The 25,559-nt window shown below is 34.6% G+C and overlaps 1 protein-coding gene across 1 annotated transcript in view; it reads right to left on the minus strand.

Moving 5' to 3' along the window:
- DCDC1 (doublecortin domain containing 1) overlaps positions 1–12,446 on the minus strand; it is a 214,437-nt gene extending 201,991 nt beyond the window's left edge. Inside the window, exons 1-2 of the mRNA XM_032843444.1 lie at positions 12,360–12,446; positions 4,578–4,748 (exon numbers count right to left, since the gene is read on the minus strand). Of these exons, the coding sequence (XP_032699335.1) occupies positions 4,578–4,748; positions 12,360–12,395 (207 nt within the window). The 5' untranslated portion in view covers positions 12,396–12,446. The remainder of the gene's footprint in view (positions 1–4,577; positions 4,749–12,359) is intronic.
- Between the last annotated feature and the right edge of the window lie 13,113 nt (positions 12,447–25,559).

Below are 25,559 nucleotides of genomic sequence, written 5' to 3' on the forward strand. Positions count from 1 at the left end.
TCTAGCAATTAAGGAGTATTTCCATATAAGTACTTCTGAGAAAAACTTTAAAAAGTCTCAAAAGAAAGGATCTAAATCTCCAATCCTCCATTAATTCGTCATGATTTACTTTCTTAATCTAAATAAATGTCCACTTTGGGGCCCAATTTTAAATAGGTTCCTCTTGCCCAAATTGTATAAGCTCTAGACCTCACAGAAACCAGATCTGCCTCCACTGACAGTGAATGGAAGACAACCCACAGAGCATTATTGACCAATTGTGTGTGAAAAGCACTAATTCTAGTGAAAAACCTTCCCTGTACCCATCTTCCACTTGTTTCCCCGTGTTGTCTCCCACCCACTCACACATCCCACACTCGTGCTCATCAATTCTCTGTCACAATCACCCAACGTCCTTCTAGTTTTTCCACCCACCATCTCTTAAAGCTTTGCTAATGCCGTTTCCTATCAACCCTTTCTTTCCTGCTCTCCCAGGGAAACGCTAACATTTCTGACAGCATCTCCATGGGGACAAAGAGGAGGAGTTACAAGAAAGAACAGGACTGGAAAAGCAGAAGTCATTGAGCCATAGCTATAGCAGATGTTCTCAAAGTGGCTGGGGGTGGTGGCATTGACAGGGGATCTAAGGTAAGTGAAGGTTTAGACTAGTAAGCATTAACTCCAAAAACCTGAAGGATTTCATAAATTATGGTGCACATCAAGTGTGACTACTAAAGCTAGAAACGATAAGATTCCATCAACCTAAAAGGTCCCCATGATGGGAAAGAGAGTGTACCAGAATACAAAAAAAAAAAAAAAAAAAAAAAAAAAAAAAATGCACACTGTGGTTATGACTACATAGGGCAAATGAGTGCTTATGGAAATGATATGCAAAAGCGAGAATGGTTATATAACAAATAATGGGATTATAAGTGACATAACTTTTTCTTAAAATTCCTCTAATGTTATTATGTTTTCAATTTTTTTATAGGGAATTTTCCCATACCAGGGATAGACATTTAGGTTGTTCTCAGGCCTTTGGCTTATATATCCATTTAAACTCAGTTCTATTTCATGCCATGTAATTGCACAAATGGGACTGAGGCAATGTGGAATACAGAAAGAGTGTGTCCTTTTGAGAGGTGACCTGCTGGTATTCAGACCTAACCAAAAGCTCCTATTTCTAAGTTATCGATGATATGACGAGGATAAGAACTTCAGTGAAGAGTTGAAGACAACCATATACAATATGAAAACCCCCCCCAGGGAATTTTGAATCACACCTGGCCTTCAGCCCATATTTGAAAACCACTGCTCTAGAAGATGATGATAATTCAATCAATTATTTTGGTTCTCAAAGCTAGTGATGGATATGTATACACACACACACACACGTGCATATGTGTATAAACATAGATGTATAATATACATATACATACATATTCAGCAGAGTGATATAGATCATCAAACACAGAAAATTGGAAAGATGATCATCTCAGTTTATTTTATTGATCAGGCACTCTTTTAAGATCAAAATGGATAGAAAGGGGGAAAAGTAAGTTTTACTAGAGCCACAATGCCTTTGAATTATAAATAGAAAACATATTCATTTGTTGATATGTCATCTAATACTCTGTATAGGACATGCCATGAGGTGGGATAAAGTTGTTCATAACCAGAAAAGACATGTTCTTGGCCACAGTAAGTCAGAGGTAACTGAGTTAGAGATGGTGCTCCAAGGAAGGGCAGCTCATCCACACGCCATGGGAAGCTAGAGTTCGGCCAGACAACAGATATGAATTGATTCGGGAATTAATAAAAGATGGCATGCAGTGGCCTTTGCTCAGTATCTCTTCAGCTGGAATTAGCAAGTTCGCCCCACTGAGGAGGAAGTGCAGAAAAAGACCTCTAAGATTTGCAAATCTGAATATTTGGGATACAGTTTGCTAATCCATTTTTTGTCACTACTATCTGGCTCTTTCCATCTTAAGAACCGGCTTAGAAAACTGCAAATCTTGGTTTCTTTTCCATCAGTCCAAACATGCACTCCCAACAATTTCAAGTTACTACAAGCCATCATTGAATACAAACTTTGGAAGAGATGCGCAGTAGCACACCATTATATAGTGTTTCTGTGAAACAAACATGATAGGCATAAATAACTTTAAGGAGAATAGGTAACAGTAAAACATAATAAAATAATTAGGAAGTGAAGATTATTACCTTTGTTTTTAACATGACTACTTTATTTCAAGTTTATATAATTTTTAACAATGGCTATATTTAACAACGGACTCATGAAATTCCTGAAAATTTAACAATCAGCAATCTCAAACCAGTAGGAGCAAGTTTCAGCTTATCAAACCCACTTAATCATAACTTCTGGGGATGCCTAGGTGGCTTAGTCTCTTGAGTGTTACGCTCACGTCATGACCTCAGGGTTTCGAGATCAAGTCCTATGTTGGCTCTGGCCTTAGCAGGGAATTTGCTTGAGATTCTCGCTCTCCCTCTCCTTACGCCCTCCCTCTATCCCCCACCCCTTGCATGTTTTCTCTGTCTCTCTAAAATAAAAATAAATAAACCTTTAAAAAAAGAAGGAGAAAAAAAATAGACCTCTGGAGGTGGGGGTATTGATGTTTTATAAAAGGTCTCCAGATGATTCTAATATGGCAGCCAGGATTGAAAGACCAGTGGTCTATGCTAAAACCTGATGGGGCTGATGTCCAGGTTTCTTGGAATACAGGAAAAAGAATTTATTGCCTAAGAGCAATTGGATATTCCAAAGGGGAAAACTGGGAATAAGGGAGGGAAACTAAGCATTCCATGGGAAAAGAATGATAAAGACAGAGGATATCTTGGAGTAGGGAGAGGGAACTCAGATAAAACCAGGTTAAGTAACCATCGTGTTTTGCCTGGGACTGAGAGGTTTCCTGGATATAAGGTTTTCAGTGCTACAACCAGAAAAGTCATGGGCACATGAATGGAGGCACTGGATTTTTCATTTTAATTAATTTTCATTAATTTAAATTTAAATAGCTATGTGAGACTAGGGGCTACTATACTGGACAGCACAAGAAGATGGCTTCTTTGCATATATACATTTCCCTTCTGTTTGCTAGTATGGAAAAAATTATGAAGCATATTAAAGAAATATGTGAGAGTAGTAACTCAGATCCTGAAGTTAAATATTTGCTATCAAGTGCATGTACAAATATGAACACATGATAAAAATTATTCAGAAATATGCAACAAACTTGTGAGAAAAAAAAAAAAACAACTTTTGTTTTTTCCAGGCATATGATGGTTGCTGATACAAATGAGTGGAGATAAATGGTATTAAGGCAACCATGCTCCCTCACCTAGCTCCTCTCTTAATCAATAACAAGTACTTTGCAAAAGGTTGGACTAGATCTGTAACCAAGACAGAAATCTGGAAAAGAAAAATATTACTGGATGATGGGAAACCTTGACCTTGATGTCTTGAACATCACTTCCTAAACCTTTAGCTGACTAGTAGACTACAGAAAATAAATTATAATGTTTTTTGTGGAATTACATTTCCCCAAAGATCAATTTTTGCATGGTAGTATTCTCATTCCAAATGCAAACACGAGAATGTCATTGTAAAGAATTACAGATAGAAAATATGATGTTCATAATTATAATATAAAGTTTATATTTATAGAATAAAACTTAATATTAAGAAAGGAATTATAGAGATAAAGACTGATTAAAATATAATTACTTTGTTATCACATTCAAATATAGATATAATTTAAAAAATGGTGAGTTGTAATAGTTTGTTCCTTTGATGGAAAAATGGCCATCCACTGAGTAATTCAATTTTTTTCTCTTGAAATGTGGGCTACGAAATTATTAGAACAACATTAACTTGACAGACTTAACATGGATATTTGATTGTGATAAACGAACTATTCAAATTCCTTAACTTTCAGTTCTTAAGACACTTTAGCCAAGTATGAGTCACTTTTTTCTCTTCCAGAGGTGCAATAGCAAAAAGTAGCATAGAACATTTAGCCATCTTGTCCCGACAAATAACCAATTCACCTTTTCCCCCAGTATATTCTTAAGTATTGATTTTACCAAGTGAACTCAGACATGTGTCACACTTATCCAATACAGATCCTTTTCCTTGGAAATGTAGTTTGTACATCAATCAGTCACCTGGCCTTTCACCTCTAATTCCTATTGCCACTGTCTGTCAATTATTAAAGCCTTTCCCATTTCTCTAAATAAGGTCTTTTTTGAAACTGAAATACATAGTGACTCCTCTCAAAAATATATGTTTCTTGGAAAAGTATGCAATGTTCACATGATTAGATGTCTTCATTAAAATTACTTTTCTGAGTTGAAAACATTTAAAGTTTATAAATCCACTTTTCAAATGCCTCTAGGTATTTTCTTTTAAAGCATACTCCCTGAATGGTAATATTAGCACTTGTAAGCCAAACTCTGGTTTGAGAAAGACAACATTAAAAGAAATTCAAGCTGAGTGGCATTGTTAGAAGGTTCTTCAAATGGAGCAGAGTGTTTTCATCTCTGGCTGAACCCAGTGAGAGTTACAGAATGACACCCACCTTGAGCTGCAGGCCTCCTGGGATAAGAGTGTTTGCTGGAAGGCTTTTAATGTGTTGGTAGACATAAGAGGAGAATTGCTCCTGCTCAGCCTGTAATTGGGGGCCAAGTTTAGAGAGATGACCTCTGTTGCTTTTGATAGCTGTCTGCAATTCATCAATCAGCCTGCTCACCTGAAGGGGTTAAATTACAAGAGTTGTTAGCAAGAAGTAATTGTTGATGTCACACCTATTAGATTTTTGAGTACCTAGTTTGATGGGAGGGAAAATGACTTCAATATAAGAATTTGAGTATAGCGCTATCTTCAAGTAAAGAAAACAGAAGAGATATGCATTCCTTCATCAGCTAATTTTATTTATGGGAAAATTTATAATTTTTGCACTTCACTAATATGGAATAGATAGCCATTTACAAATACTGAATAAAAATGTCTCTGGTTATGAGAAGAAACACGCACCTGACAAATTTGCAAAGGATTTCTAAACTGCTTAACAGAATAAAATCTTCCTAAGACTTCAATTAATCCAACATATGTACCACTGACAATATTTAATTTTATTATATGAACACCATGTTATGTAAACTTGTTTTCTCTAATAGATTGGATTCTTACACAAACATTAGTTGATATATGGTAGTCACCAAAAGAGATTAAAGCAGAAATTCACTTTACCTATGGCCCTTTAAAAATGATTAAATTAGACCCATTTAGAATTATGAATGACTTTGAATAGAGCATGGGCTTTTGAAATATTGGGTTAAAAATCATGGCTCTTCCATTTACTGACTGAAAGACTGTGAACAGGTAATAAAACCCTTATCCGTAATGAAGAATAATAACAGCCTTATCATATTAAGAATTAAATAAGATTACAGAATGAATGACACATTGTCTAGCCTATAGTAATGTGTCTAATGTACATTATATTATTATAATATTTTCTTTTTTAAATCTAGGTATTTTCCACATATCAAGTATTAGTTGTTATTCTTGGTCTATCTTTCCTATTCCTATCCCTACTTCACATAAAGCAGATAAAAATTTGAAACTATTTGCTACCCAGATTCTCCATCTCACTTCAATGTCCATAGTAAAAAATGGGAAATCTTTCTCCAAGGGTCTCCCTTGTATAGACACCTCATCCTCTTTTTCTCTCTTTCAAATGAGAATATGGTATTTGTCCTAGTCTATACTCCAACTCTGATAAATCCATTTCTATCCCTTCTACAGAGGATTCCAAGAAATCAATGAAAGCAAATTTGTACTATTATCTATATAACTTGAATATTAACTTTTCTACTCTACCTAGTTAGTTCAAGATTACATATGTATGTACACACACACATACACACGCACACACATACATATACGTACATACACTTTAATGACATTAACTTTCCCCAAGAACTTTAGAAGCATTATGTGCATATAAACAAGCTAATTTAAATGATTCTTATTTTTCTTTGGTCTTCCATATCTCTCTTATTTGTCCTTATGTCATTAATCATCTACTCCCTTATTTTTTTTTTATTTCTTTTCATTAAAAAAAAAAAAAATTAAGTAGGCTCCAACACCAGCATGGAGCCCAGCACAAGGCCTGAACTCACAACCCTGAGATCAAGACCTGAGCTGAAATCAAGAGTTGGATGCTTAACTGACTGAGCCACCCAGGCGCTTCTCAGCTAGTCACTTAAAAAAAAAAAAAAAAATCCTACACTTTAAAAAGGTCTGGCAAATCTTTTCTCGAAAAGGGACAGATAATATTTTCAGTTTTATAGGCCATAAGGTTTCCATCAAAACTGTTTGCCCCTGCAGTTGTACTTTGAAAGCAGCCACAGACCACATGTAACAAGTGGGCAAGACTGTATTCCAATAACACTTTTTAGAAAAATAATCAATAGACTATATTTGGCTCTAAAACTGTAGTTTGCCAACCCTTCTCCCAAATTCATATATTTCTCCTTCCTTCCTTTTCTTATAAGTAAAACCCTGGTCCACGCCCTCATCTCCTCATCCTTTCCCCTTACTTGAATTACCACAACACCTACTGCGTGGTCTCTCTGTCCCTGGTCTCTCCACCTCAGATTCACCCTGCCACCTCCCCTGAATTAATCTACCTCCAACAGAACTGTGAATCCCCCAGTTGCTCCCCCAGCTTCCTCGGCTTGGCATTCAAGATTAAAAACCTTTTCTGTTTTCTGGAATGAATGTCTATGCTTCCCATAGTACTGTTAACTCTACTATAAAATTGTAACATTTAAAATACAGAAATAATAAGTGATCCAATGTTAAATTGGTCAATGTTTCCAGCCTAATCTTCACCATACTACCCTCCAGTATTATCCTCAAAAATGATGGATAATAACATCTGTCATACCAAAACTAGAGACCAAAACAGGCCAAGTGACTTGCTCTTATAGTTGTCTGACAAAATTTAAATGCAAGAACCAAAGGCTTTAGACTCCAGATGCCATTTCCGCAAAGCACTGATCCTCTCTGAACCTTTCGTCACCCCCAGCATCATATGATTTAAAAAGACATAATTTTATGTTAGTCTTTAAAATATACTAAACATCATGCAATGCATTATGCTTGTCAGTAATACTGTTCTCTGCAATTTTACATACTGTACTTTATACTATAGTGAGCCACTAAAAAAAAAAAAAATAAAAAGGAGGAATTTCAGGCTTTGATTTGAGAACATTTTTATACATGACTGGTTTTACTGTCACAATCCATAGCTTTTCACAGATAGGGGATTTCATGTGACATCAGAAATCAACCAACCATACAATTGATGATGTCATTTGCATTCTAAAGGGCTATTGGTTAAAGCCTTAAAAGTTTCATTTCCTATGAATCCTTTGTTGCTTCAAAAAATTTCTCTATCATTTTTGCTATTTTCAATTGTCCCATGATTATCTGTTAATGTATGTGAAGTATAATTACATCAATTATCACCTGTCTTTTTAAAAAAGATAAGTTAAAACTATCAAAAAAGGTGTTCGAGCAAAAATTAACATACCTCAAAATAGGAAAAAATACATCAAGAATCCTGCCATTGACATTTTGGTAAAATTTCCATCCAATCTTACTAAAACTTTATGTTACTTTACATATTCATAAGGTCTTTTATCCCCAAAGTGCTACATTTTGTTCTCAGTTATTATAACAGACTACCCTTAAAGATAACCCTACACATGAAGTAACTCGTATACCAAAATTGGGTAGGTAATACAATAACCCTGAATTATTTTACATAATATGATTTTTTTTTCAAACCACAGATGTTACCAGAAGGGGAAAAATGCTCTTTAAAATTCTTCATCATGAATCTTTTTTTCCTGCAAATCCTTTTTTTTCCTCTCTCTCTCTCTACAAAGGCAATGTGAATAGGGGTAAAAGAAGACAAAACTTGACCTTTTGTGATCCCAGCATTAATGGGTCTGTTCATAATTCAATCTATGTGTGTGTGGGAGCATCCATGTGGAAACATAGAGGCCTGAGAGACATAAAGCCTTTCCCTTTAAACATTATCTGACCCTATCAGTCCCATTCACAAAAGAAGGCTTACGTATGCATATGTTGAAAAAATGCACCATCTCATTGTGCAGCAGAAAGCCTACACATTCTACTCTTCATTCTCCGTGGAAATGCAGCACGGAAGTGACACTTGTACAGAATTTGGGAGAGTGACAAATGAGCAGAAGGTAGCAAAAAAAAATAAGTATTCGATGAGGAAAAAGACCAAACTTCTGAAAGAATGCAAATGCACACCTGTCTATAAACATAGAGGATTTTTGCTTAAAAACACACATGGGGAGTTTAGTCATGTTTTTATAACACGTTAATGTAACCCTTGAATTTATTCAACTCTCAAGATGATTTAGATTTATCATAAAATATCATCTGTTTCTAATGATTCTAAAATTTATGCACATTGAAGTTGTATGTTCTGAATTACACATTCTGTATATTGTACTTTGGCTATTAGGAATGATGCTTTGAGGAGTTCCTGGTTTTTCCAATGATGAGCTCAGCTCTTCCTTGATTTCTATGTGGCCTTGAGTCTATCTATTATTAGTAAGGAGGACTCCAGAGAACTTTGCACTAAATTATTGCTTGAAATCAGCACAAAAGGCGACAGCCTCTATCCTGGGAATGTCATCTTGGCATGCAACACACAGGGAATGGTCTGTGCTTAAACTTAAGACCAAGAAACTTGCTAATTTATGACATAATTAAGAACCAGAAAAGGGTTAGGGAGATGAAAATGAGTATTTTAAGTTTCCTAAAATCTCTTCTTTCTTTCAGGCCCAAGGGTACAGCATTTTTTAGGTTGAAGAGAAATGTAACGCAGATTTGATGAACAAAGATTAGAAAAGATATGAGAACCTATGAGCAAAGTTAAGTATCTCTTGATTTAGAAAGATGGGCTGCAATGTAACTACCAGAGAACTTGAAGTGTGTACCACCTCTTACTCATACCACTTCAAATATTCCCAACTTTTTAATAGTTTCTAGAACCCTTCTAAGATGGAAGATATCTCTGAACTAGAGTTACCATGCTTCCAGCCAGAGGTCCATTATGTGTACCACCTTTAAGCCTATTCAAGAGTCTAACATTCATGGAGGAAGGGGTGATTAAAATAGAGAGTTTAAAAAAATTTTAATTCTGGTGTAGTTTATATACCGTGTTATATGAGTTTCAGTGTACAATAATATAGTGATTCAACAGTTCCATATACTACTCTGTGCTCATCAACATAAGTTACTCTTAATCCCCTTCACCTAAAATAGAAACATTTAAATGTCTTTATAATTCATCTGGCAATTGGGCTATGTGGATGGCAACAAAAATAATGTCAACTATACCTTTTGAGGAAGCAGTGAGAATGTGCTTCACAGTCTTCTAACCAACCACAGGAACCATAGGTCCCAGCTACTATCTCTCAAATCCATCACCAGGTTTGCATCAATGGCTGAGGATGCTGAGGTAGGTCTAACTCAGGGAGTCACAGGACTCCTCCGAAGGACAACTTTAGGTGAAGCATACACTACCAGCTTCACTAAACCTTCCTTAGACTGTACTGCTGTCTAAGAGGCCTCCCTCCAGTCTTCCTTTCCTCTCTCCTTCACTCATGTTCAAGCCTGCATTTCAGTCTAACAGGTCTCCTGACCTTACCCAGAGCTCTCTCCATTTTCTCTCATAGGCAGTTCTTCTAATAAAATACATACACATTTAATACTGTCTTGGTATTTACTTTCCAGAGAACCTAGAATAACTTTTAAACTAACAATAGCAAATTATATGCACATTTCTATAAAGCATTTCCCAAAAAGTAGTTTAACATATAACACACCTCAAAGTAGTCTTATGAAACATATATTATTATTATTCCCAGTTTTCATGTGGAAAAATTAAATGAAACAAAACAAGACCATGCCTATGATCTTAAGATAAAAACACAGCAGAATTCTGAATCTAAATCTCAGATTTTATGATGTTTAGTTTGGATTTTGAAATATATCTAGAAATACAATATTTTTGTAAAAAATAAACTCTAGGCTAAATAAATTTTGAAGTAATTCTCTCCCTCCCAGATTTTTCATTTCTCTTCACATTCATGATTTCACATTTCTGTATATGAATTAGGCCCAAAACTTGATGTCACTTACTTTTTCCAACCAAAATATTGAAAATTACACATCAAGATTAATATAATCACTTTCAAAGTAATGACAGAGAAATTATTCCCAAACTGTATAGAATATATTTAGAGATCACTACGCGCACGTGCGTGCACACACACACACACACACACACACACCACATATTCCCTTTATTGTGTACTTTATTTTTTAAGCAAACAAAAGGCATTTGAGTCATAACCAATCAAGCAAATACGTGACCAAATAAGGCACTGTATAAGAAAACACTAATGTATCTGGGTATTAAATAAACATTAAAATGATGATAAAGAATAAATACCAAATAAGCACAGCTACTTTTGGATAGTCTAGAAAAGATAATTTTCATTTCCAGTGTTGCTAACAAGGTGGCATTTAAAGTGATATATTTAGCATAATGATAATTTTTCTGGGCCACTTCAAGTTTTCAGTTCCTCTGAAATTACAGTTTTGCATAAAATATCAAAGAGCAAAATAATTACAATATTTAAAAGGCAAAAAATATCAAATATATTCATTCTTTTAGATTATTCTAGATTTACTCTCTAATAATAATTTGTTATTATAGGCATACCTTTAATGATACTAATTAAACTAGAGATAATTATTTGCCTTTCTTAAAGTTTACCATATCAAGATACATGATAGATTCAATTTAAATTCCTGTGAAAATGTAATAAAACTCTCCAACTGTGATAAAAACATTTTCCAAATGAGTAGAGGACAATATTTTTTAATTTATAGCTGTAAATCCTGTCTTTTAACTTGTTAATATTAAGTGGAATGAGTGAGAACTGTAACTTAAATTTATACAATCATTATTTGCTACATCTTAGAGCTTATTCAATTGAATTTTTCTTATGAAATATTCACTACTGAGATTACCAATCTATGGTTATAATATTGTCTTTAAAATTGGACATATATAAGTCCCAAAGATTAATATATAGTCTCTAATTTAAAGATTTGAATTTACTCAGGAAGATTTGAAGCATTATACCTGTTCATTTTCATATCATACAGTTAGCAGAACAGATGCAATCATAATGATAAGAAAATATTAGAGCCCCAAAGCTTCGATAGTTTTCCTTGCCAAAGTGTCAAAAGAGAATTACATGAAAGTTTAATTTTTAAATATTCACATTACCTTATTCTTTAAGTTGATTGTGATTTTATTTACTGACAATGGTACATGGGAATTAGCAAATTCATGATCTCCCTCAGAAAGAGTAAATGCTTTTGCATTCCAGGAACCTACATAAAAATCATTTTTTCCTTTTGTCTAACACCAATTTTGTATTATTATTTCATTTATGGAATATGCTGTCAACTTCACAGCATGAGCTTTGGAGAGAAGAAGCTTTGCTTTAATAGTTCATTACAATATTGCCTACAGAAGCTTATGATTAGCTTACTTAAGCTTGACATTTGTAAACTACAGTTTTTCTTTGATAAGAGATAACACTGATGGCATTTCTAATATTCATAACAATAATGTTACTTCTAGAAGTCAGAAAATAAAAATAAGATTCAGTACTTATTCAAAGTTCAATAAGATTTTAATGTTTTTCCTATGTTAGCATATTTTATAATTTCCAGATTCAACTTGCATGTAATAATTTCCTAATTTAGGAAATTTGTGAGAAAGTTTTCAGAAATATTTTTCAGAAAATTACAATATTTATTCTTTCAAGCATATAATGATTTTTCAATCTGCCTATATCAATAAAATGATTCCAGTTTTGACCAATTGTTTTCATTTTGTTGCTATCAGAGAACTATAGTTGGTTTACTATCAGACCCAAGTAAAATATGTTTTAATTTTTAAATTAGCACTCACTATAATTTTATAATACAGTTTAAAAAGTGAGTTTCTTTTTTTTTTTTTTTAAGATTTTATCTATTTATTTGACAGAGAGAGAGATTACAAGTAGGCAGAGAGGCAGGCAAAGAGAGGGGGAAGCAGGCTCCCTGTTGAGCAAAGAGCCTGATGCGGGACTCGATCCCAGAACCCTGAGATCATGACCTGAGCTTAAGGCAGAAGCTTAACCCACTGAGCCACCCAGACAGTCCTAAAAAGTAAGTTTCTTACTTCTTCTTGTGCCTTATGGTGTTCCTTTGCTGTCATTGAAAGAATTGCTTTTTCAGTAATTTTTTCTTTCTGTTCATCTACAGCCAGGTTCAACTAGAAAAAAATAAATTGCATGAAAACAGGCACCTACTAATGCCTTACTACAACATTTCTTCAAACAACCAATTTAGCATACTCATGGAAGGTAATTTAAAATTAATTTGTCCCACATTTATATGAGAATGAACTCCATTTAGATAAAGTTGAAAATACATTTTTATATTTAAAATATTTAACACTGAATCATTCACATTCACTTTTATCATTTATAAGTTTATTAAAATGTGATTTGGGAGAGGATCCTTAATTGCAGACATTTGACACCAACAATTACTTTTTTAAAAGTAATTTTATTAAAATGAGCATAGCAATTTTTTTAAATTGGGCTGATATTTCCTATTAAAATTTTTCATTGCCAGTAGGGAATAAATTGGCTGCTGTTACATCAGGATAAAAATTCAAGAACATTAACCAAAAGCAAATGTCAATTTAAACACTCTAGAACAGTTCAAAATGATTTATATTTCAAGACAAGAAATAATGCATCTTAAATACCTGAACAGTTACCTGCAACCTGATCCATTAAAGGTCTTCCACTACTTCCACTACTGTTGCTAACCCATATGTTATAAATAGGTGAATGTCATCCATTCTGTGGGTTTGTTTTTTTTTAATAATCCCCATCGAAACAAAATGCTATTTTCAGTGAAGGAAAAAGCTGAATTCACACAATAACATTCACTCAGCAAACTGGTATTAACAGAAAAAAAGAAAATAACAGCCTAATACAAAACTTTTTGAATTGGAATATTGAACAATTCTTAAGCAATGGACTGGCAATATTGTATCTCCCTATTGAGGATAAAGAATAAATAATGGTCACATTTTTTGTTTTGTTTTGTTTGTTTTGTTAATGTTGTTGTTGCTTTATATATATGTGTGTGTGTGTGTGTGTGTGTGTGTGTGTGTGTGTGTGTGTTTTAGGATTTGTTTATTCTAGAGACTGCATGAGTGGGACGGGGAGAGGGAAAAGGAGAGAGAACCTCAAGCAGACTCTGCACTGACTGCAGAGCCCGACACAGGGCTCAATCCCAGGACCCTGAGATTATGACCTGAGCCAAAACCAAGAGTGGGACACCCAACCGACTGTCACCCAGCTACCCCTGTTGTTGTTTTAAATCATGTTTCTTCATTGTATGCCTGCCAAATCATGTTTGAGTTAACATGAATCTTTAATTCCTATTCTGCCTGAAGACCCATTCTTATACTTGAGATAAAGTGAGGGTGGGAGTGAATAATATGGTTTCTTCAATCTAGTTATGTATATGTGCTATAAGAATAGTATCAAACCTGCAAACTCTTCATCCACTGATATGTTATACAGCACAGCATATCAGAGATTCTGTCTTGGTAGAGGGAAAAGGCTAGGTGATTCTGATGATCACCCTGCATAAGGAGTTGACAGACATTTCTGTAAAGGGCCGGAGAGTAAAAATTTGAGGCTTGGTGCAGGAGGGCATACAGTCTCTGTTGCTCAGACTAAGCTCCAGCCTTGCAGCATGAAATAGACAATACATAGTGAATGAGCATAGCTATGCCTCAGAAAAACTTAAAAAACAAACAAATAAGTAGCAGGCTGCTTTTGAACAGCAGGCAACATTTGACTATCCCTGTCCTGGATTGAGAACCACAAAAAACAGGTTTGCTAAAAAATAATCAACACATAATGTATAACATGATGACTATAGTTAACAATGCTGAATGGTATATTTGAAAGTTGTTAAAAGAGTAGATCCTAAGTTCTCATCACAAGGAAAAATACATTGTTTTTCCTTTTTTATATACCTATATATGAGATGATGGATGTTAACTAAACTTCTTGTGGTAATCATTTTGCAATATATGTGAAAGTTGAATCATTATGCTTAAACACCTTAAACTTACACAGTGCTGTATGTCAATTACATCTCAATTAAACTGGAAAGAAATCATCATGTGAAACTATTCTTAGGATTACTCTCCCTGAAGAATATTTTTTCATATGCTGAAGTAATACAAAAAGCACAATATTATAAAAAGTTAAATATCTACCTCAGGGAAGCCTGTGTGTGAGTGTGGTGCAACATAGTTATGTCAAGTCTCTACGGCTATTTCTTTATGTGGGGATTCTCATCTGAGGAGGAGATCGGTGTGAAGGGGAGGAGCCAGGAAATATTCACCAAACTCATCCATTCCTTAAAAAATTAATTTCCAAATGCACAAACATTTTGAGCAGATCTTTTTCAAGGAATGCAAACAAAACAAAAACAGAATACTAAATTCTTTGGTGCCACAGCAGTAAGTCAGATTCTAGTGAGGTCTCCCAGGGCTATGACATTTAGAACTGCTTCCAAGTAACTTTTCAAAAGGTGGGAATTCTTTACCTTTGAAACCACCACAGTTGGGAAAATCACCACCATTCTAATATTCAACTCCTAAAGAAGCACTATACTAGTCTACATAAGCTAAGATCAAAACACGTCAACATTATCGGAAAACATCATATGCATACCAAATATAGAATCCAGTAAGATATTAAGAAATAAATGCTTAACAAAATAGAATGATACAGACCTGGGCCTTTTCTTGAAACATATCAACCATTCCAAAAGAGAGATTTTTATTGAAAATTATTTTTATTTTTTTGTAGAGAGATTTTTATTGAAAATTATTGAAAGTAAAAAGTCAAATTAAGAGAGTGCATTTTCGGGGCACCTGGGTGGCTCAGTGGGTTAAAGCTTCTGCCTTTGGCTCAGGTCATGATCTCAGGGTTCTGGGATCGAGCCCCACATCAGGCTCTCTGCTCGGCAGGGAGCCTGCTTCTCCCCTTCTCTCTCTGCCTACATGTGATCTCTATCAAATAAATAAATAAAATCTTAAAAAATACATTTAAAAAAAAAAGAGAGAGTGTATTTTCACTTGAGGTATTAATAATATGCAGTGCTAACATCATCTTTCCCTCAAGTCCCATGTCATGATAACAACTGTAGGAGTCTTCTCTCCTGTCACTTTGGAGGAAAAGATACCGTTTCTTCATTATGACAAAACTATGTGCTTTTGATTTGCTGTTCTTATCTGAAATGTATGAAATAATTTTTGTCAATGGGTTCAAAATTTCTGAGGCTAATTTTTCATGTATAAAGGGGGCAGAAACTTCAAGTTAAAAGTAAAATCAAGGGTATTGTCCTATTTAAAATAAGTCAGAGAAACAGAAATACCATATGATGTCCTTATATGTGTAATCTTTAAAACAAAACAAAACAAAACAAAATACCAAACTCATAGATAGAAAAAATTGGTGATTGCCAGGGGTGGATGTGGGAGGTAGAGGAAACAGGTAAAGAGGGTCAAAAGGTACAAATTTCCAGCTATAAAATAAATAAGTCATGGGATATAAAGTATAACATAGTAACTATAGTTAATAATACTGTGTAGCATATGTGAAAACTGTTGAGAGTAAGTCTTAAAACTTCTCATTACACACAAAAAAATTGTAACTATGTATGGTGACAGATGTTAAACTTAATGTGGTAATCATTTTACAATATATACTAATATCAAATCATTATGTCATACACCTGAAATGAACATAATGTTATATGCCAATTATAACTCAATAAAAAATAAACAGAGATGGCTAAAATTTGTATAAACTATGAAAAGCCAAATATCTACCAGAGGAGTGTCACTTTGTTCTAACTATATCTCACTCTTTTTAAATGTAAGAAAACACCCATAAATATTCATTTTACACATCAAAATCTAAAGCTAAATAGGAAGCTTTAATTTATCATTTTTGTCAGGCCTTGTTGCTAATATTTTAAAAATAGTAATAAATATTAGGTATCAGAGTTCAGTTTGAAGTTGCTCTCACTCAGTATTAATGGTAACCAGAGTAGAACCATCAAGAGATGAGTGCAGGACAATGGCAGAAATGGAGAAAACAAGAAACATAATGGTTCTGTCAAAGAAAACTAAATAAGAAGTACTCCCAAAAAATGGCCTGTTTAGAGAAACACGATTAAAAAGGAATATATTCACCTCAAATTATCTGTTTAGGAATTAAGAAAAAGTCCACCAAAGTATACCTGAAGCCACAGGTTTCAATGAAATTATTTCTAATGATCATTAACTTTCAGACTATGTGTATTTTACATAAAACTTCTAATGCTAAGGTAGCGGGCATTACACTTTCTCTGAAGCCCTAAAGGGTCATGGTTTAGTAATATGTTGTTCTGTATAACATATACAGCCTGTTGTGACTGTAAGAGAAAGTGCTCTTCATTGAGGAGTTCTTCAAACATTTGCTGGCTCAGAAAGCTCAACTATGGACATCCTAGAGAGGACAACAGGCTTAAGATCGCCTGCTGGAGAAGAGTAGTGATCTCCTTTTGTGTGTGTCAGTAACAGTACATGGCTTTTCCGTCTTTTTTTTCTTAACTTCCTCCCAAATATTTTAAAGGATATTTATAAAAATCATAAAGATTGATTATGTACAAATTTTAACATGACAGTAAGATAAAATAAGATCTATTTTATAGGAGAACACAACTCAAACTCTAGAGCTCAATTATTAATATATTTTTTAAAAGGTACAGTGATCAAACAAGATGGTATGTTCTGTCTACTTAATTCATATTGATATTCCAGATAGGTACTAACCAAAGAGTCCAACCATACTCTCAGTGCTCTGAATTATAGTTCTGCATGCACTTTTCTCTGTGTTCCAAACAGCTAGTGATTCAATGTGAAGTATTTCATATGTGTTGTATATAATGTCCTTAATAAATCAATGTAACCCAACAAGAAAACTGAATCTCTTTCTATCAAAAATCTAACTTGTGATCAGTAAATTGATTTAATAATAAATTATTTTATCCATATTTTATATGCAGATCAATATAGGCAGTACAGGTTAGCATAAACAACAGGACAATCAGCCTTCATATATATTGACAAGTTTCCCAATGGTCTGTTAATATACAAAAGACTGGGACAAATTAGTTATTTATATATACAAAACATGGTTATAAAGGCCAGCTGCAGGTATTTTTTTGGAAAGTGCATTTTAATAAGGTCCTATTCATTTAGGGAACAAATGGGGAAGAAGTAGTTTGCACTACAGAGTTTAGGGCGAGAGCTTTCTCTTTTTCTAACCACGAAATCAATCATTTGTCCAGACTGTGGGAGTCAGAGTTAGTTACTGAAAAGAGCTCCGTATATAAACAAGTCAATAACTCATTGTGTGTTATTGTCGAGTTGAAGAAGTCGGCTTTCAAAAAGCTGCCCCTGCTTCTCTCAGAATGAATGTCACTGTATTCAGGGACTGGGAGAGAGTCCTTTGTTTCCAGCCATTGCTGGCTGCCATTTATGTATGGGAACAGGAGGTGGCTGCTACAAGTGTGGGGGAAGCCACTATTTGGTATCATGGATGTCCAGGAAAAATTCTGAATCTTGTCAACCTAAACCATTTGTGTCTGAAAAATGCATTAATGGAATTGATAAAGAGAGGTCATACACACACACAAAAAAAATTTGATAAAGAAGTTAAGTGATAATGAATCTATATCATTTTAATTTAGATCAGACAGGTTCCCTACCTGTCAACGAAGATGAAACCAAAATATAAGCAATGTTTGAAAAGTTCAAAAGTACAAAATCAAACTGCTGAGCAGGTCAAAATGTCAAATAAATGCTATCTGTTCAGGCCATTAATATTAAGGGTAATTCTTGGTACTTTCGAAGTGTGTGTGTGCATTTGTGTATTTGTGAATTTCTCTAAGGCATAATTTTATGTGCTCAACACTTAATAAGTTAAGGAAATGTGAAATTTTTTTACTTAAAAGATAATTTAAATATCCTTTAGAATTGAACTGAACATAAAATTTGTAAGATATAAATATTATCATCTTATTTATTTCATCTTAATATTTATTAAAAACCTACTAACTTATTCAAATCAAACTAGGAACTGTTTTATATTTAATTAGGGTTCAATATTTATAATTAGATTGAGTAAATAAAAAATACATGTAGATCTGTTTGATAAATGGTCCTCATTTGGGGGGAGATGGTCTCTGAAATTTTTAAACAAAAGCTTAGCTCTTAATTAGATAAAGTTGGAGTTGTAGGTAAGGAGAGACCTGGGAGCCTAGAACTGAATACAACTGGTCCCATTTCTCCTCACAATTTAGAAAGCCACAGCATTAAATAGTATAATATGCTTCCACATGTAACAAGTATACTAGACATTTTACTACATACAAACTGGTTAACAGCAAAGAGAGATACGATTGAGGAGACAATGAAAACAATAGAAAGTAAAAAATATATGCATGGTGTAGATCATAAACAATTGTCAAATAGAGGTATAAGCAATACAATCTACAACTACAAAGGACAAAAATATTATTTAAGATAGAGATGGAAAGGCATAAACAATTGGTAGTATCTAGCTAGGAAAAGAAGTGATATTATAGGACAATACTATTAGTAAATATTAATTAATGTTACTAATCAGTTATTAGCTACAGGGTGAAATTTATCCTAAATAAATTAGTGAAGTGTCTTGACGTGGCTTTGGGAGGGGAAGAGCGAATACAAGCTGAGCCTTGAAGGAAAGGCAAAGGAAAGCTGACTAGGTGAGTCAGCCTAAGGCAATTGGTCTGACTGGAAGGAATGTTTTTATAGTGGGGAACAAGAACATGAAAGATGGCTCACATGACTCCATCTATTTCTGATTGTAATTATAAAGTGGAGCATATATGCAAAATGCTAATCCTATAGTGAGGGTATAATGATAACTTTACATTAATTCAGTTCTTAGCTTTGAATTTCTACATAACTCATAGCTTTGCCTTGGTTCAGCCCATCTTCTCAAGCTATATACACTTAATTTAGTTCCAGTTTTAAAGATACCTTAACTAAATCCTGACCACTTCCAACCAGGTTGTCTCACTTAAGTCCCTTCTATAAAAATAATTCAAGAGTGCCACTTCTAGACTTGGGAAAGGAACAGAATCCTTAGTTCAAAACTGGCTGTGAAATTTGGCTCCGTCACAGATTAGTTCTGACACAGTGGGCAAGACTGAGGTTCATATAGCCCAGGCCTTCTAAAACCAGGGATTCCTCTCCCATCCTTGCTAATTCTCTGAAAAAGGCTGTTTTTACCACTGCCTGTACCTTTTTGAGGACAGTTTGAGGGAGCATTTATAAAAGAAATCTTTGTAATATTTGAAAACCAACAAATAAAAACATCACCATTTTAAAACAGTAACATTTAAAAATGGTTATATTTTGTCTAAAAGAATGTAAAAGAGAATTATACATAATACTTTATCTACAATTTATTCATCATTTAATTAAGGAGACAAACTGTTTTAAAAATCTTCTTTTCTGGTTTTTTTTTTTTAATTAATCATAAACAAATTTTAGCCCTTCCAAATTCCATGAGAAAAATGGCACTGAGTTAGCCCTATAGCCAGGGCTAGCTCTGTACCCATATTATAAACTTTCTGCCTAGACAGTCTGTTACTAGGAATGCCACATGCCCTAAACTGAAGTCAGCTTGTCCTCTCAATCTGACTCTCTACTCCATTTCTTCTACTACAGCATGCAGTTTTGGAAGGACTGTGCTACCCTGGCCAAGTTTGGGCCCCTGACCTCCCATACCAATCAGCTTCTCTCTTTAAGAGATAGAGTTAAGAGGGGAACCACATAGAAACGTCAGTAGTCGGAGAGAACCTGTCCCACTAACAGCACCCTAACAAAACTTTTCCTCAGATCCAGATGTCTGGAGCTATTCTGGTTTTTTCTACAACCCCTTTCTTTGGTCTTTCTTTAAATTCCATGTGCTACCACCTGCCATCCTATTAAATTATTTTTTGCCTAAATTATCTGAGATAGGTCCCATTAATTGCAATCAATAAACCCTATCAGATATGTTACATATGTCCTCATAGTAAACATAACACTATTTCTTGCAACTCTAGGTATCCAACTCAAATGTCTTAATAATGTGCCAAGTTTAACGTCCTTCAGTATTAGAATGGGTAATGTAGCAGGGGTAATGGTTTAAAAATTTATTAATATGTTTTTCTTTTTGGTCTTTTCAAGTACAAAACTGCCCTAAATACCCTAGATGTTCCTAGGATTTGTCACAATAATACAATTTCTGACATGCACAATAAAATTGTGCAACCAAACAATATCCTTGCAAACAAAAGGCAATGGTCTTGTTGCTTTTAGAGATGATTTGCCTCTCAAGAACACATTTTACTCTTCTCAGCATATAAACAGCTAAACTTAGAAGACTCAGCCCATAAATGTCCCTTGTGAATTAAGAACAATGCCCTGACTGCTGTTAAAACTTTGCTAAAATCAGGACTGAGGAAGATACAATGCAGAGAAAAAAAAATAAAGGCTTACCATCTCCTTCTGCCCTAGAGGAAATACAGGAAGAAGTCTCAGAAAGGGAGGAAGGTATAAAATAGCTGGAAGAGTTAAGTCTTAATTCCCCTTCTATAGCAAGTGGTTTGGGGATGAAGACGAGTGCTCCCCTCCCCTCAATATAGTCACAGGGAGGAAGCTGTCCTGTAGCACCAGGACAGAGACACATTGACAAAGTGGCATGGTATAGGCACCCAGAGGGAGGCCTGAGGTTTAGCTTTCCTTAACAACCCTTCGTTTCTGTGTGTCTTAGGACTTGGAAGTAGATACGTGTTAAGCTGGGAAGTCTGCTACAGACTATTGGCATAGTGGGGGAAGTATGGCTCTATAGTAAGAGTAGCACCATAGACCACTTAAGCCAGTGCCAAATGGGTGTCTCAGTCAGACCTGTGAGTGGGGGTCTCTAATACCAGGGGAAGTCAAGTTTAGGGTGGACCATCCAAGAAATACCACCAAAAAAAAAGCCTGAGCCAGAAGAATGGGCTACAAGGTTACATGTTGCAGACCAAAAGAGCATTCAGCAACCAACTGACCAAGGGATAATATCCTCCCAGTGCCCAGCAGCTGTCATGCCAGTATATATACATTCCAATGGGCCAGCTTGAGGCCAGGGGTCCCTTTCCCCAATGACTTGAAGATATGAAATCCACACAGCCCCTTCTTCCATATACTACCTGAAGGAAACCAACAGGGTGCAGGAGAGTCTATCTCAGAGAAAGAATGACCTAAAATAATGATTTAAATGACCAAATCATACTAAGCCTTACACTGAATTAACATTCAGTTACTTTCCCCCATGATCCAATGGATAAGAGCTCAGGAAGAAGGTATTAGTGTTGGAAAATAGCTCAGCTCAATGTCCTTTAGATTTTTTGCACACAAACTGTGTACCCACATATGAAAGAGTCTGTTAGACTGAGCCAAGGAACAAAAGCAAAAACAGGATTTATAGGACATGGGGGAGAAATACAATAGTCAGACTTACATTTTGGGGAGAAATCGATAAGCTGGCATCTACCAAATTGAGTAAGCCAATTAAGGATATTGAAGGAACCATTTTAATTTCCTATGAATTCTCCAAATAAACTTGAGAATTCAGTTGAAAAACAAGTGTGGCAGGCCGCCTCTGTATTATGTCTGCTTACCCTATGACTTCAGTTAGACCAGTTCAGCACTGTTTCCCATACTAGAACATTTCATTTCTTCACACAAAGCAATAAACCACATTTTCTCTCACCCACTATAGCAGCAATCTGAATCAGAGAATTCTTTGAGGACTGTGATTAGGATTCTGGGGGACAAAAAGGATAAGGCAGATAGGCCTCTATCCTTATACAAAACTGTCGGAGTATGGGACAGGCTAGGGGTGATGCACTTTATATCTCCAGTAAGCATATTTCCAATTATTATTTCCTGCAGTAATGGAGAAAAACCCATCCCTATCAATCTTGTGTGGCCCAGCCTTGGTCCAACCTGTGGTCCCATCTGGGAAGCCCACTCTGGTTTTGTCCTCTCAGTATATGCATATATGAACCAAGTATACTGCCCTGTACTACAGATAGCATCCCTCCCTCCCTTCTTCCACTTTTTTTATGTAATATATTTACTGAATGCCAATGTTGGTATAATCAGAGCACTGTACTGGTTCTGGTGATATAAATATCACTTAGATGCCTTTGTACTTTCAGAAGGCTAATATTCTATTGAGAATTACAGTTCAGCAGTCCCTAATAGTTTTCCTGGTGTTTTTTCCTCTGGTAAGGGAGCATATCTTATAATTCTTTCATATCTCCAATACATTCAACCATAATAGGTAGGTAGCAGACATTCAATAAACACCTATGATGCATTAGTGATGAAAAGCATTCCAATTCGAAGTGCTTTTACTTTTCATTAAACAACCGTTCCCTAAACTATTTGCTCAGTGTTATGAAACAGGGATTTTATGGTCAAGTAGATCTTTTAAACAATAGGCTAAATTAAGATACATGGCCTTCTTTACAGCATGGCACTCCCAAGAGTTTTTAAGATGTTAATAGATATTATTAATAACCATGAGAGCACTTCAGGGGTATCCAGCCAGATATACTCCAGAAATGTGTCAAGAGACCAACATTTCTCAAGTTGATCTTGAGAGTTGAGGATGGACCTCCAAGAGTTTATTCAAAAGTGAGTACAACAGACAGTACCCAGACACAAGGAGCACAACTCTTTCAGTCATCAACATGGCTCAACCCTGCCTGCCCTGCTTCCCCCAGATTAATCTATAATTCTCTAAAGTAATTTGTTAGAGCTTGGGAAAAAAATATTCTGTAATACATCTAAAATAATAATGACCAGGAAATTTTTTGAAAAAAGAAGAACCAATTAAACTAATATTAAAAGGTATTTTAAAACAAAAATCACTAGTGTATCACAGTGTGTAGCATAAAACAGAACTAAAAATCAGGTCAAAATAGATATAACATGTATACTTAGGGCTTTAGTATATGTTAAATGAGATACAAGTCCACTATTTCTTAGCCACAATTCCAAAACCCAAAAATTTCTGAAAACTGGATTTTTTTGGAACTCATCAGACAACAAAAGCAACAAAGACTGATTTATAGACTTTACTTATCCCACTTACTGTGAATATTTCACTGCGAAAATAATAAAGTGCTTCATTACAGGGAACGGTTTCAGACTTCACTGAGGTTTCACATAACATATGGTCTATGTAATACATTCTAAGATCCAAAACATTCTGAATTCCAAAACACATCTGGCCCCAGGAAGATCAGAGGAAGGATTGTGGTCCAAATTTCAAATCAACAAGGAAAGAGTGGATTAGAAATGTCGTATTGCAATGGACAACTGAATAACACTTCAGACAATTACGTCAGACCCACTTTTTACTTTTTGCCACTTTTGGTGACTTCAAAATCTAAATATAATAAGAGCTGATTTATAAAGTCTGAAAGGAAACAGTCTCTCTAATATGGGTAAGATTTAATTAAATCCAGTCCTGAACTTCTATACCTCAAAAGTAGCTTTAATAAATTGAAAAGCAACAATATACTGAGAAAATATTTACAACAGAACAACAGGTTAATATCCTTAATATGTAGGAACACTCTGAGGTAGACTAAAATATCACTTATTTTTTTAATTTAGTGATTTGACAAGTTTATATATCATGCTATGTTCACCACATAGCTACCATCTGTCCCATTACATCACCATTGACTGTGTTTTTTATGCTCTGCTTTTTATTTCCATGAGTTACTCATTTCATAACTAGAGACTTGTATCTCCCACTTCGCTTCACCCATTTTGCCCAAACCCCCACCTCTCTCCCCTCTGGCAACCATCATTTTGTTTTCTGTATTTATAGTTCTAATTTTGCTTTTTATTTGTTTATTCATTCTTTTTAGATTCCATTTATGAGTGGAATCATATTGTATTTGTCTTTCTTAGTCTGACCTTATTTCACTTAACTTAATACCCTCTATGTCCATCCATGTTAGGTAGGCTAAACAAATTATTATGAAAAAGATAAACACCAAGAAAAATAGGAGCAAAGAAAGTGAACACAGAGTTTATTAAAGAAAAAAATGCAAATGGCAAAAGAGTGCATGCACAAAGAGTTCAAAATTGCAACTAATAATATAATTCAAACTAAAACAATGACCCAAATAATTTCTAATTACACAGATTAGTGAATTTAAGGAATAACAAATACAGGGAAACTGGTACTTTCATGTTTTGCTGCTGAAAACATAAATGCTATAACTTTTTAGAGGGAAATTTGGCAATGTACATCAAATCTGTGTACAACCTTTGATCCAAAATTTTCACTTCTAGGAATTTTTCAATAGGAAATAATTATGGACGTGTATCCAAAAATTGACTGAAACAATGATAAAACATTGTTTGCCACAGTAAAGAGGTCATATAATATGTAAATGTTCAAAATTAAGGAGATTACTAAAGCCTGTAAACTAGAATATCATCATTCATTTAAAATAAGGCTACTGAATATTTTATAATGGGAAACAGTAATAATATATTAACTAAAAAATAACCAGTCTCAAAAAGTAAATAAGATTTTAAATATATATATCAGTATATAAAGGACATAAACCAACTATTGAGAATATCTAGTCAGAATGGTGAGATTGTGGGTGATATAATTCTTTTTTCCCATTTACATCAGCTTATCTCTATACACTAAATTTTCTGTATTATTAATACATGTACATGCATGAATCTTGTAATTAAAGAACAGGCTCATTTTAATATTGCTCCTTTTCTTTGTTACCCATCAATATATCTGACTTACTTATTTTAAAAACCTGTTCTCTGTCCACATTGCCCCAACTTCATTGTCATTTTCTCACTGTATCTCAATTTTTAATAGATAAAATATAATTCAAAAGAAAACAAAAATTTATTTAAAAAGGTAAAATATTAACCTTTTTGCTTTTAAAATTGCCAACAGTCTATTAAACTGTTTTTTTTTAATTTTCATCATAACAGTATTCATTGTTTTTGCACCACACCCAGTGCTCCATGCAATCCGTGCCCTCTCTAATACCCACCACCTGGCTCCCCCAACCTCCCACCCCCCGCCCCTTCAAACCCCTCAGATTGTTTTTCAGAGTCCATAGTCTCTCATGGTTCACCTCCCCT

Source organism: Lontra canadensis, unplaced genomic scaffold (genome assembly GCF_010015895.1).
Source record: "Lontra canadensis isolate GAN:19392208 unplaced genomic scaffold, GSC_riverotter_1.0 scaffold140, whole genome shotgun sequence".
Classification (NCBI taxonomy): domain Eukaryota; kingdom Metazoa; phylum Chordata; class Mammalia; order Carnivora; family Mustelidae; genus Lontra; species Lontra canadensis.